The sequence below is a fragment of the Oncorhynchus clarkii genome, unplaced genomic scaffold (genome assembly GCF_045791955.1).
Source record: "Oncorhynchus clarkii lewisi isolate Uvic-CL-2024 unplaced genomic scaffold, UVic_Ocla_1.0 unplaced_contig_12496_pilon_pilon, whole genome shotgun sequence".
Classification (NCBI taxonomy): Eukaryota; Metazoa; Chordata; class Actinopteri; order Salmoniformes; family Salmonidae; genus Oncorhynchus; species Oncorhynchus clarkii.
This window is the reverse complement of record NW_027258110.1, coordinates 41,407-54,695: the sequence shown is the minus strand read 5'-3', so window position 1 is coordinate 54,695 and position 13,289 is coordinate 41,407. Positions and strand designations below refer to the sequence as shown.

The 13,289-nt window shown below is 40.8% G+C and overlaps 1 protein-coding gene across 3 annotated transcripts; it reads right to left on the bottom strand.

Annotated features, from left to right (window-relative positions):
• Nucleotides 1–1,009: 1,009 nt before the first annotated feature.
• On the bottom strand, nt 1,010–11,581 carry LOC139395688 (zinc finger protein 271-like). 3 transcript variants are annotated; one of them, XM_071143022.1, is made up of 7 exons: nt 10,972–11,581; nt 10,443–10,608; nt 4,427–4,855; nt 3,875–4,279; nt 3,297–3,722; nt 2,264–3,139; nt 1,010–1,746 (listed from the first exon to the last, which is right to left on the bottom strand). In XM_071143022.1, the coding sequence occupies exons 1-7, from the start codon at nt 10,978–10,980 to the stop codon at nt 1,706–1,708; spliced, it is 2,352 nt and encodes a 783-aa protein (XP_070999123.1). In that variant the 5' UTR covers nt 10,981–11,581; the 3' UTR covers nt 1,010–1,705. The 3 variants fall into 3 exon arrangements, with proteins under 3 accessions (XP_070999123.1, XP_070999122.1, XP_070999124.1); XM_071143021.1 differs by having other exon boundaries at nt 11,472–11,557; XM_071143023.1 differs by having other exon boundaries at nt 2,264–3,136; nt 10,972–11,555.
• Between the last annotated feature and the right edge of the window lie 1,708 nt (nt 11,582–13,289).

Sequence of the window (13,289 nt, the reverse complement as noted above, 5' to 3'; positions counted from 1 at the left end):
CATCTTCACTCTGGGTTACGAAGAGAACAGAATGAATCATCTTCACTATGGGTTATGAAAAGAGAACAGAATGAATCATCTTCACTATGGGTTACGAAGAGAACAGAATGAATCATCTTCACTATGGGTTACGAAAAGAGAACAGAATGAATCATCTTCACTCTGGGTTACGAAAAGAGAACAGAATGAATCATCTTCACTCTGGGTTACGAAGAGAACAGAATGAATCATCTTCACTGTGGGTTACGAAAAGAGAACAGAATGAATCATCTTCACTCTGGGTTACGAAAAGAGAACAGAATGAATCATCTTCACTGTGGGTTATGAAAAGAGAACAGAATGAATCATCTTCACTCTGGGTTATGAAAAGAGAACAGAATGAATCATCTTCACTCTGGGTTATGAAAAGAGAACAGAATGAATCATCTTCACTGTGGGTTACAAAAAGAGAACAGAATGAATCATCTTCACTGTGGGTTATGAAAAGAGAACAGAATGAATCATCTTCACTCTGGGTTATGAAAAGAACAGAATGAATCATCTTCACTCTGGGTTATGAAAAGAGAACAGAATGAATCATCTTCACTGTGGGGTATGAAAAGAGAACAGAATGAATCATCTTTACTATGGGTTACGAAAAGAGAACAGAATGAATCATCTTCACTATGGGTTATGAAAAGAGAACAGAATGAATCATCTTCACTATAGGTTACGAAAAGAGAACAGAATGAATCATCTTCACTCTGGGTTATGAAAAGAGAACAGAATGAATCATCTTCAGTATGGGTTACGAAAAGAGAACAGAAAAAATCATCTTCACTATGGGTTATGAAAAGAGAACAGAATGAATCATCTTCACTATAGGTTACGAAAAGAGAACAGAATGAATCATCTTCACTCTGGGTTATGAAAAGAGAACAGAATGAATCATCTTCACTCTGGGTTACAAAAAGAGAACAGAATGAATCATCTTCACTATGGGTTACGAAAAGAGAACAGGACGATACAATCACGAGGATTCACTTTTATAGACAGACAGACGCACTGAAAAAGCATTGGGAAAACAACCCTCGCAATACGAGCTGGAAGTACATGGGTCTATTAACGGAACTTTCTGACGAACAAAAATATTTGAATGGGAAGAGACTGGCAAACATGGTTACGAGGAAGGGATACTATAATATAATATGTTGTTGGGTCTCTATCTCACCACCATCATGGAGAAAATCACAAGATACAATTATAACACAGAAAAGTAAAGAAAAACAATTAAATGCATCATTCTTACATTACCTAAAATTATTAATACGCTACTAATGAGATATGACCTATATAAGCAATATAACAATGCAGATGTACAAACTATGGCAAAAAGCTCTGGCCACGTTCAGCACAGCTGTAAGGTTTCTCTTCTGTATGAACTCGATTTGTGCATTTTAAAGGTCTGATGATCTTGCTTAAAGTCTTCCCACAGACAGAACATGGGTAAGGTTTCTCCCCATGTGTCTCCTTTGTGTGTCCACAGGTGTTGTTTCACGAGGTCTGCTCGTCTAAAATTCTTCCCACACACAGGACAGCTGTACGATTTCTCTCCTGTGTGCACTGTCATTTTGTCTTTTTCAGATGAAATAACCGTTGCCAGTCTGTCCCACACACAGAGCAACTGTATCTCTGAGCTTTGAGATTCCCCTAGGTTTCATTAGGTTCATTCTCCTGATGTAGAGGTTCTCCCCTTCGAACTTTCGTCTGTGTGAATGAGAAAACATAGGTTAGAAGGTCCAGTAACGTCAAACATGTGATTTCCTGTCTTTTATACACATTTCCACACTAGGAGGTTGGAAAAAAAATACTGTTAATTATAAATTATGATAATACCCTTTTAGCGTAAGTGCTGTGTGAATTTAGACATTTCAATCTGGTGGGATGGAGTTTTGGCCTGTCTGGTGACATCACCAGGCGGTAAAGTAGTTAACAGACCAATAAGAAAGATGGTTCCAAACCTCTCTGCTAATAACAGCTAATTTTCAGTTTTTCCCTCTCTACTCAGACAACTCCCAGACAGTCCTAGCAAAATTCTTGCTTGAGATGTTGCTTGTTTATCGTTGACCATTTTAATTGAAAACAATCACAGCAAGGTACTTCATTTTTACCCAGAAATGATTTCACAAAAAATGGCTGCATTGGATTTTTAAATAAAAGAGCGATGTTCATTCAAAGTCAATATTGTATTCATGTAATTCATGGCTGTTCTGCTTCCACTTACCGAGACGATGAAGATCCCAACCAACCTCTTCTCCATCTGAATTAATCAGACCACCAACTTCCTCATCTTCTCCCCCCCGCTCTCCTTCAATTGTAACAGGGTTTTGAAACTCAACAGGTGGTAAACCAACATGAGTTTTCTGATGTCTCTGAAGTTTTTGAGAACTAATGAAGCTCTGGCCGCATTTAGTGCAGCTGTAAGGTTTCTCTCCTGTATGATATCTGTGGTGGACTTTAAGGCCTGCTAATCTTACAAAACTCTTATTGCAGACAGGGCAAGGGTGTCGTTTCTCTCCAGTGTGCACTGACTGGTGGTCTTCAAGATACCCCTTCTCACTGAAACACTTCCCACACACAGAACAGTAGTGAGGTTTCCCTGCGTGTTGCAGAGAGTGGTCCTTTAGCTGATCTGGACGGCTGAAACCCTTCCCACACACAGAACAGCAGTGGGGTTTCCCTGCGTGTTGCAGAGAGTGGTCCTTTAGCTGATCTGGACGGCCGAAACCCTTTCCACACACAGAGCAGGAGTAAGGTTTCTCTTCTGCGTGTAACCACTGGTGCCTTTTCAAGGCTGAGGCGAAACCAAACCTCTTGTCACATTTGGAGCAGACGTAAGGTTTCTCTCCAGTGTGCACTATCTGGTGGTCTTGAAGATGTCTTTTGACACGGAACTCCTTTCCACACACAGAGCAAGGGTATGGCTTTTCTCCTGTGTGTATTCTCATATGTATTAACAGTGATGATAGCTTTTGGCAATCTCTTCCGCACACTGAACAGCAGTGAGAGCTCTTTGCTGTGTGATTCTCCTGTTTTTTTTTAGGATCTCCTGATGTAGAGTGACTCACTTCACTGTCAGTGCAGTGGTTATGTCTCTCTGCTGTGGAATAAGATGGGATGGATAAACTATGTGAAAATGTGGAATTGTCACCATAGTTCTTTTTTTCCCCTTTGAATAACTGAAAGTAATATAAATAATGATTAATAAAAAATGTTTTGCAATTCAAGCCCTTACATAATAAGTACCTTTAACTTACCAAAAGCAGGATCCTCGTCCTCCTCTTTCACTTTGATAACCAGTGGTGGTGTAAAACCACACTCTTCTACAGCTACAGACACTTGACTCTCTCCTGTGTGTGTTCTCTGGTGTTTGGTAAGATTTGACGATGAAGAGAAACTCTCACCGCACACGGAGCAACTGTACAGCTTCTCTCCTGTGTGCACCGTCTGGTGTTTTTTCAGGTTTCCTTTGTCACTGAATTGCTTCCCGCAGACAGAGCAGGAGTAAGGTTTTTCTCCTGTGTGAGTTCTCATGTGTATTTGTAGTTTTGATAACTTCTGACAGTTTTTTCCACACACTAAACAGCAGTGAATCTTCTTGACGGTGTGATTCCCCTGGTGTTGTTCAGGTAATCCTGATGTAGAGGGACTTCCATCACTCTCAGAGCAGTGGTCAGGTCTCTCTGTTGTGGGATAAGATGGATAAACAATGTGTAATGTGGAATTATATATTTTTTCCCCCATTGAATAACTGAAAGTAACGCAATGATTGGTTTAAAAAAAAAAAAAAAGTTTGTCAATTCATGCCCTTACAGAATAAGTCCCTTTAACTTACCAAAAGCAGGATCCTCTTCCTCCTCTTTCACTATGATAACCAGTGCTGGTGTAAAACCATGACTCTCTCCTGTGTGTGTTCTCTGGTGATTGGTAAGAATTGATGATGAAGAGAAACTCTCACCGCACACGGAGCAACTGTACAGCTTCTCTCCTGTGTGCAACGTCTGGTGTTTTTTCAGGTTTCCTTTGTCACTGAATTGCTTCCCGCAGACAGAGCAGGAGTAAGGTTTTTCTCCTGTGTGAGTTCTCATGTGTATTTGTAGTTTTGATAACTTGTGACAGTTTTTTCCACACACTGAACAGTAGTGAATCTTCTTAGCTGTGTGATTCCCCTGGTGTTGTTCAGGTAGTCCTGCTGTAGAGGGACTCCCTTCGCTGTCAGAGCAGTGGTCATGTCTCTCTGCTGTGGGATAAGATGGGATGGATAAACTATGCGAAAATATGGAACGAACTATATATTTTTCCCTTCGAATAACAAAGTAATACAAAGTTTGATAAAAACAAATGTTTTGCAGTTCAAGCCCTTACAGATTGAGTACCTTTAACTTACCAAAAGCAGGATCCTCGTCCTCCTCTTTCACTTTGATAACCAGTGGTGGTGTAAAACCACACTCTTCTACAGCTACAGACACTTGACTCTCTCCTGTGTGCGTTCTCTGGTGTTTGGTAAGATTTGACGATGAAGAGAAACTCTCCCCGCACACGGAGCAACTGTACAGCTTCTCTCCTGTGTGCAACGTCTGGTGTTTTTTCAGGTTTCCTTTCTCACTGAATTGTTTCCCGCAGACAGAGCAGGAGTAAGGTTTTTCTCCTGTGTGAGTTCTCATGTGTATTTGTAGTTTTGATAACTTGTGACAGTTCTTTCCACACACTGAACAAAAGTGAATCTTCTTAGCTGTGTGATTCCCCTGGTGTTGTTCAGGTAGTCCTGATGTAGAGGGACTCCCTTCACTCTCAGAGCAGTGGTCAGGTCTCTCTTCTGTGGTAAAGACATCAATATGGATTAACTCAAATTAGTCAAGACCCTGACTAAGTCAAAATGTTTGTTCCTGACGAAACAGAAAATAAATATTGTAAATGTATAGGGTCCGGTCCATACTTTTCTCGAAAATGCTACATGTTAGCTTTTCCCATGAGATAACCTGGCACAGTTAGCCCTAAGCTAACCACCAGAAGGATATTTTGAACCTCCAAATCAAGGTTGCTCCACTTAAAATCAAATAAAATGTTACTGGTCGTGTACACACAGTGTTCTGCCGTTGTTATAGCAGGTGGAGCGAAATGCTTATGTTTCTAGCTCCAACAGTGCAGTGTTACCTAACAATACATTTTGGTGGGATTTGTATGTATCAGAACAGTCCGGAATATATATATATATATATATAAAATGGTGTGTATAGACAGTAAGGTCAGTATATGAATAGAAAAGGTGTGTACAGCAGTAGTTAAATAGGTATATACATATGAAGTCGGTAAAACAGTATATAAACATAATTGCACATCATCTGCACATCACTCCAGTATTAATGCTAAGTTGTAATTATTTCGCCTCTATGGCCTACCTCACTTTTTAAATTATTATTATTTTATTTCACCTTTATTTAACCAGGTAGGCCAGTTGATAACACCTTTATTTAACCAGGTAGGCTAGTTGAGAACACCTTTATTTAACCAGGTAGGCCAGTTGATAACACCTTTATTTAACCAGGTAGGCCAGTTGATAACACCTTTATTTAACCAGGTAGGCCAGTTGATAACACCTTTATTTAACCAGGTAGGCCAGTTGATAACACCTTTATTTAACCAGGTAGGCCAGTTGATAACACCTTTATTTAACCAGGTAGGCCAGTTGATAACACCTTTATTTAACCAGGTAGGCCAGTTGATAACACCTTTATTTAACCAGGTAGGCCAGTTGATAACACCTTTATTTAACCAGGTAGGCCAGTTGAGAACAAGTTCTCATTTACAACTGCTACCTGGCCAAAATAAAGCAAAGCAGTGCGACACAAACAACAACACAGAGTTACACATGGAATAAACAAACATACAGTCAATAACACAATAGAAAAGTATATATACAGCATGTGCAAATGAGCTAAGATTAGGGAGGTAAGGCAATAAATAGGCCGTAGTTTCGAAGTAATTACAATTTAGCAATTAAAACACTGGAGTGAGATGTGCAGAAGATGAATGTGCAAGTAGAGATACTGGGGTGCAAAGGAGCAAAAAAATATATATATATGGGGATGAGGTAGTTGGATGGGCTATTTACAGATGGGCTATGTACAGGTGCAATGATCTGTAAGATGCTCTGACAGCTGATGCTTAAAGTTAGTGAGGGAGATATGAGTCTCCAGCTCCAGTGATTTCTGCAATTCGTTCCAGTCATTGGCAGCAGAGAACTGGAAGGATAGGCGGCCAAAGGAGGAATTGGCTCTGGGGGTGAGGAACAGCGAACGGAGGAAATGTCATGCTGAAACAGGAAAGGGCCTTCACCAAACTGTTGCCACAAAGTTAGAAGCACAGAATCGTCTAGAATGTTATTGTATGCTGTATCTCTAAGATTTCCCTTCACTGGAACTAAGGAGCCTAGCCCGAACCATGAAAAACAGCCCCAGACCATTATTCCTCCTCCACCAAACTTTACAGTTGGCACTATGTATTCGGGCATGATCCAGAGTCCAATGGCAGTGAGCCTTACACCACTCCAACCGACGCTTGACATTGCGATCTTAGGCTCATGGAAACCCATTTCATGAAGCTCCCGACAAACAGTTCTTGTGCTGAAGTTACTACCAGAGGCAATTTGGAACTCGGTAGTGTGTGTTGCAACCGAGGACAAGACGATTTTTACGTGCTACAGCACTCCCGTTCCCGTGAGCTTGTGTGGTCTACCACTTCGCGGCTGAGCCGTTGTTGCTCCTAGATGTTTGCACTTCACAATAACAGCACTTACAGTTGATCGGGGCAGTTGAGCTCTTCAGTACGGGCCATTCTATTACCAATGTTTGTTTATGGCGATTGCATGGCTGTGTGCTTGATTTTATACACCTGTCAGCAACGGGTGTGGCTGAAATAGCCAAATCCACTAATATGACGTATGTCCACATACTTTTGTCCACATAGTCCTTCCATTGAGTAAGATACACTAAGTTTGATCCAGATCAGATGTGGGTATTTATTGACTATTATGTGAATCCTATAAATCAAAAGGGCCCATTTGGATGCAATCAATTAGCTTCATTTCTCAGAGATTAAATGTAGTTTCAACAACAAAATAATGTTGCAGGAAAGCGAATCTTATCTGTTACTAACTACAGACGCAATTTCATAAGAATCATTGTGATGGTGGTTGTCATGGCTACCTGAAATGACATGGAATGATTCAAGGGGTAAACAAAACGTATGACTATTTTATAGCTATTATCGGTCACTGTCCTGTGTTTTTATTCCATAAACAATGAACCTTTTATTGAATTAAACAGATAGTCCATCTACAGATAGTGTGACCATCTAAACGAATAGTGGGTCCATCTGTACAGCAGCTACAAATGGACTATCTGTTGCTTAGCAACTGCTTACCACGGTGGGGGTTATGTTTAGAATAAGGGTAAGGTTGGGGTTATGTTTAGAATAAGGGTAAGGTTGGGGTTATGTTTAGAATAAGGGTAAGGTTGGGGTTATGTTTAGAATAAGGGTAAGGTTGGGGTTATGTTTAGAATAAGGGTAAGGTTGGGGTTATGTTTAGAATAAGGGTAAGGTTGGGGTTATGTTTAGAATAAGGGTAAGGTTGGGGTTATGTTTAGAATAAGGGTAAGGGTAAGGTTATGTTTAGAATAAGGGTAAGGTTGGGGTTATGTTTAGAATAAGGGTAAGGTTGGGGTTATGTTTACAATAAGGGTAAGGTTGGGGTTATGTTTAGAATAAGGGTAAGGTTGGGGTTATGTTTAGAATAAGGGTAAGGTTGGGGTTATGTTTAGAATAAGGGTAAGGTTGGGGTTATGTTTAGAATAAGGGTAAGGTTGGGGTTATGTTTAGAATAAGGGTAAGGTTGGGGTTATGTTTAGAATAAGGGTAAGGTTGGGGTTATGTTTAGAATAAGGGTAAGGTTGGGGTTATGTTTAGAATAAGGGTACAACCTTACCCTTATTCTAAACATAACCCCAACCTTACCCTTATTCTAAACATAACCCCAACCTTACCCTTATTCTAAACATAACCCCAACCTTACCCTTATTCTAAACATAACCCCAACCTTACCCTTATTCTAAACATAACCCCAACCTTACCCTTATTCTAAACATAACCCCAACCTTATGTTTATGTTTAGAATAAGGGTAAGGTTGGGGTTATGTTTAGAATAAGGGTAAGGTTGGGGTTATGTTTAGAATAAGGGTAAGGTTGGGGTTATGTTTAGAATAAGGGTAAGGTTGGGGTTATGTTTAGAATAAGGGTAAGGGTAAGGTTATGTTTAGAATAAGGGTAAGGTTGGGGTTATGTTTAGAATAAGGGTAAGGGTAAGGTTATGTTTAGAATAAGGGTAAGGTTGGGGTTATGTTTAGAATAAGGGTAAGGGTAAGGTTATGTTTAGAATAAGGGTAAGGTTGGGGTTATGTTTAGAATAAGGGTAAGGTTGGGGTTATGTTTAGAATAAGGGTAAGGTTGGGGTTATGTTTAGAATAAGGGTAAGGTTATGTTTAGAATAAGGGTAAGGTTGGGGTTATGTTTAGAATAAGGGTAAGGTTGGGGTTATGTTTAGAATAAGGGTAAGGGTAAGGTTATGTTTAGAATAAGGGTAAGGTTGGGGTTATGTTTAGAATAAGGGTAAGGGTAAGGTTATGTTTAGAATAAGGGTAAGGTTGGGGTTATGTTTAGAATAAGGGTACGGTTGGGGTTATGTTTAGAATAAGGGTAAGGTTAGGGCTAGTAGATAGTTTGCTCAGGTGGTAGGTCATGGCACTTCTAACGCCAGGGTTGTGGGTTCGATTCCCACGGAGTACAACAACAACAACAAAGTTTGAAAATGTATGCACTCACTAACTAACTGTAAGTCGCTCTGGATCAGAGAGTCTGCTAAATGACTCACTACTGTAGTGGCTCTGGATCAGAGAGTCTGCTAAATGAGTCACTACTGTAGTGTCTCTGGATCAGAGAGTCTGCTAAATGACTCACTATTGTAGTGGCTCTGGATCAGAGAGTCTGTTAAATGACTCACTACTGTAGTAACTCTGGATCAGAGAGTCTGCTAAATGACTCACTACCGTAGTAACTCTGGATCAGAGAGTCTACTACATGACTCACTACTGTCGTGGCTCTGGATCAGAGAGTCTGCTAAATGAGTCACTACTGTAGTGTCTCTGGATCAGAGAGTCTGCTAAATGACTCACTACTGTAGTGGCTCTGGATCAGAGAGTCTGTTAAATGACTCACTACTGTAGTAACTCTGGATCAGACAGTCTGCTAAATGACTCACTACCGTAGTAACTCTGGATCAGAGACTCTACTACATGACTCACTACTGTCGTGGCTCTGGATCAGAGAGTCTGCTAAATGAGTCACTACTGTAGTGTCTCTGGATCAGAGAGTCTGCTAAATGACTCACTACTGTAGTGGCTCTGGATCAGAGAGTCTGTTAAATGACTCACTACTGTAGTAACTCTGGATCAGAGAGTCTGCTAAATGACTCACTACCGTAGTAACTCTGGATCAGAGAGTCTACTACATGACTCACTACTGTCGTGGCTCTGGATCAGAGAGTCTGCTAAATGAGTCACTACTGTAGTGTCTCTGGATCAGAGAGTCTGCTAAATGACTCACTACTGTAGTGGCTCTGGATCAGAGAGTCTGTTAAATGACTCACTACTGTAGTAACTCTGGATCAGAGAGTCTGCTAAATGACTCACTACCGTAGTAACTCTGGATCAGAGAGTCTACTACATGACTCACTACTGTCGTGGCTCTGGATCAGAGAGTCTGCTAAATGAGTCACTACTGTAGTGTCTCTGGATCAGAGAGTCTGCTAAATGACTCACTACTGTAGTGGCTCTGGATCAGAGAGTCTGTTAAATGACTCACTACTGTAGTAACTCTGGATCAGAGAGTCTGCTAAATGACTCACTACCGTAGTAACTCTGGATCAGAGAGTCTACTACATGACTCACTACTGTCGTGGCTCTGGATCAGAGAGTCTGCTAAATGAGTCACTACTGTAGTGTCTCTGGATCAGAGAGTCTGCTAAATGACTCACTACTGTAGTGGCTCTGGATCAGAGAGTCTGTTAAATGACTCACTACCGTAGTAACTCTGGATCAGAGAGTCTACTACATGACTCACTACCGTAGTAACTCTGGATCAGAGAGTCTACTACATGACTCACTACTGTCGTGGCTCTGGATCAGAGAGTCTACTACATGACTACAATGTGAATGTATTAGTTGACATGCTACTGATGTCTTTAGAAAATCTACAGGTGGACTATCCAAATAAAGTGTTACCAATTAAACTTCTATATATAAAATGGAACTGTATAATCGCTGAGATGTAATTAATTAATGTTTATTTACCAGTATCATCCACGTCCCAGTCTTCCTCCTCCTTGACTACAATGTTAAATCTGGGTATTTCACTGCAGTTGTCGATGTCTCTATGGTTAGAGTCAGGAACCAGTGACTCCGGAGGGTTGGGTTCAGTGGAGCAGGAGAGAGGGGGGTTGGATGGGTCAGCAGAATCCTAAAACAAAGAATAAGATTGAATTAGAACCCAAAATATAAACTTGTTTTGCTATGATGTTTGTAAAGAAAGTAAATGTAAACAAACACTATTTAACCTCAAAACATGGTTAAAACTATCATTTTCATATCATGGATGGTCAGTCCTTGCATCAATAGCTGTTAATGAATTTGAGAGTGGTTACATTTCTTCAGGCCATCTCTCAGCTTTTTTATTAGCTTCTAAGAGGGGAGGCAAGACCCTTTGTGATCGTTTCAACTACTAATTGAAGCTTTAATACTTAGCTAAATGAATGATCTAACTAGCTAATGCTTTAGGCATAGCCATCCCGACTGGTTTAGCATTAGTTATAGTCTTTCTCACCTCATTCATCGTGAATTCTTCAGAAATAGTTTCCTGTGAAAGAGCTGGGTCACTGAATTAAACTAAAGCAGATTCTTCTCAAATCCCCGACAGTTCACCACGAGGTCACATTATCTAGCGGATTACTTTACATACAACTCAGATAGCTAACTAGCTAGGCCAACGGTAGCTAGATCATTTACTTTCCTAGACCAGATAGCAAAACTGTATGAAATGGTCGTTGAAAATATCGCTAACTCCACGTATATAGTCCGAGTTGGGCAAAATCCAAGTCTAATTTAAACGACATCAATGGATATCAGACACATTTCAGACACTACCAAACTAAGCTAGCTAGCTAGCTATCAACATAAGCATATTCTTTCTTCCAGCCCAGCTTCCGGGTTAGATTATTCTGTCAATCCGCATTACCGCAAAACAGCAGAAGGCTCTACGGGACACTAGCTTGTTACTATCGTTACAGTTTGATAGAAACCTGAGGAATTATTGACAATATTTACCTGTACACTAAATAATATATGCATGGTTAGCTATCAGCTAGCTACATTAGTGTTTTCCTCCTTCCGGCCTAACTTCCGGTCCATACGAGACTCTGCTGCCGACTCATTCTGCGTTACCGCCACCACCAGTTCATCTTTTTCTATGGTATCATGGCGGTCCGCAAACAAACGTTTATTTGCATGCCGCCACCTACTGGGCTGGAATGTACGATCAATCATGATCTGACCAATTCTGCACAACCATGAAAAAAACATAACCAAATACTAACTTCTACCACCCCCACCCCCCAGAAACACTCCCCAACCCTCCTACCCCATTACTGTATCTATATCATGCTGAACCCCCCCCCCCCCTTAGTATTGTTCAGCAGATCAACAACCATTTCAAATGTAACATCTGTTACCCCCCCAAATATCTCTTTTTCCGTCTCCACAATAACCTCCAATCTGGCATTTCTTCTTTCCACAACCCGAGTCGTATTGATAACCGTACCAATAAAAGCTACGAAGTCAACTTTATTCATTATTCAAAGTGCCCTTTGACACCAGACATTCATGAGAGCAAGATTTCCGAACAGGCCTTCCAAACCAGCGGAAACACAACCAACCTTAAGTACAGTTGTTCTATCAGTCCTCACTGCAGTTCCACCAATCTGTCTTAACGGCCTTTGCATACTATACACCATGACTCATTCTATCATCTCTGAGCCTCTCTAGCCTCTCTCTACCCGGCATCTACCAAATGCTGCACTCTATTTGTCACATGCTCCCGAATACAACAGGTGTAGTTGACCTTACCGTGAAATGCTTACGGACAAGCCCCTAACCAACAATGTAGTTCAAGAAAAATATTGACTAAATAAACTACAGTTTAAAAAAAACAATCCAAAAGTAATACAAGAAAATGACATAACAATAAACGAGACTATTTTACAGGGGATACCGGTACCGAATCAATGTGCGGGGTTACAGGTTAGTCAAGGTCATTTGTACATGTAGGTAGGGGCAAAGTGACTATGCATAGATAATAAGCAGCGAGTAGCAGCAGTGTAAAAATAATGGAGGGGGGGGTCAATGTAAATAGTTTGGGAGGTCAATGTAAATAGTTCGGGAGGTCATTTGATTAATTGTTCAGCAGTCTTATGGCTTGGTGGTAGAAGCTGATCAGGAGCCTTATGGACATAGACTTGGCGCACCGGTACCACTTTCCGTGCGGTAGCAGAGAGAACAGTCTATGACTTGGGTGACAGGAGTCTTTGACAATTTTTTGGGGCCTTCCTCTGACACAGCCTAGTATAAACAGTACCAGTTACGGCAACGTATTCAACCTGTCAAATGTCAGTGAGGACACAGTGAGGACCTGTTCATAGGTCTTGCTCACATCGGCTACGGAAAGTGTGATCACACACTAGTCAGGAACAGCTGGTGCTCTCACGCATGCTTCAGTGTTGTCCCGCTCCTTGAAAGTGGCAGCGCTAGCCTTTAGCTCGGTGCGGATGTTACCTGCAATCCATGGCTTCTGGTTGGGACATGTATGTACAGTCACTGTGTACAGTCTGTGCTAGCAAAACAGTTCTGTAGCGTAGCATCTATGTCCTCTGACCCCTTACGTATTGAGCGAGTCACGGGTACTTCCTGCTTTAGTTTTAGCTTGTAAGCAGGAATAAACTCTTCCTGGGGTCCAAACACACCAAAGCATCCACATTACATATAAAACAAAAGATAAAACAGTGAACTATGTTTATACTGAATTAACTATTTTATTTTATTTCACCTTTATTTAACCAGGTAGGCTAGTTGAGAACACCTTTATTTAAC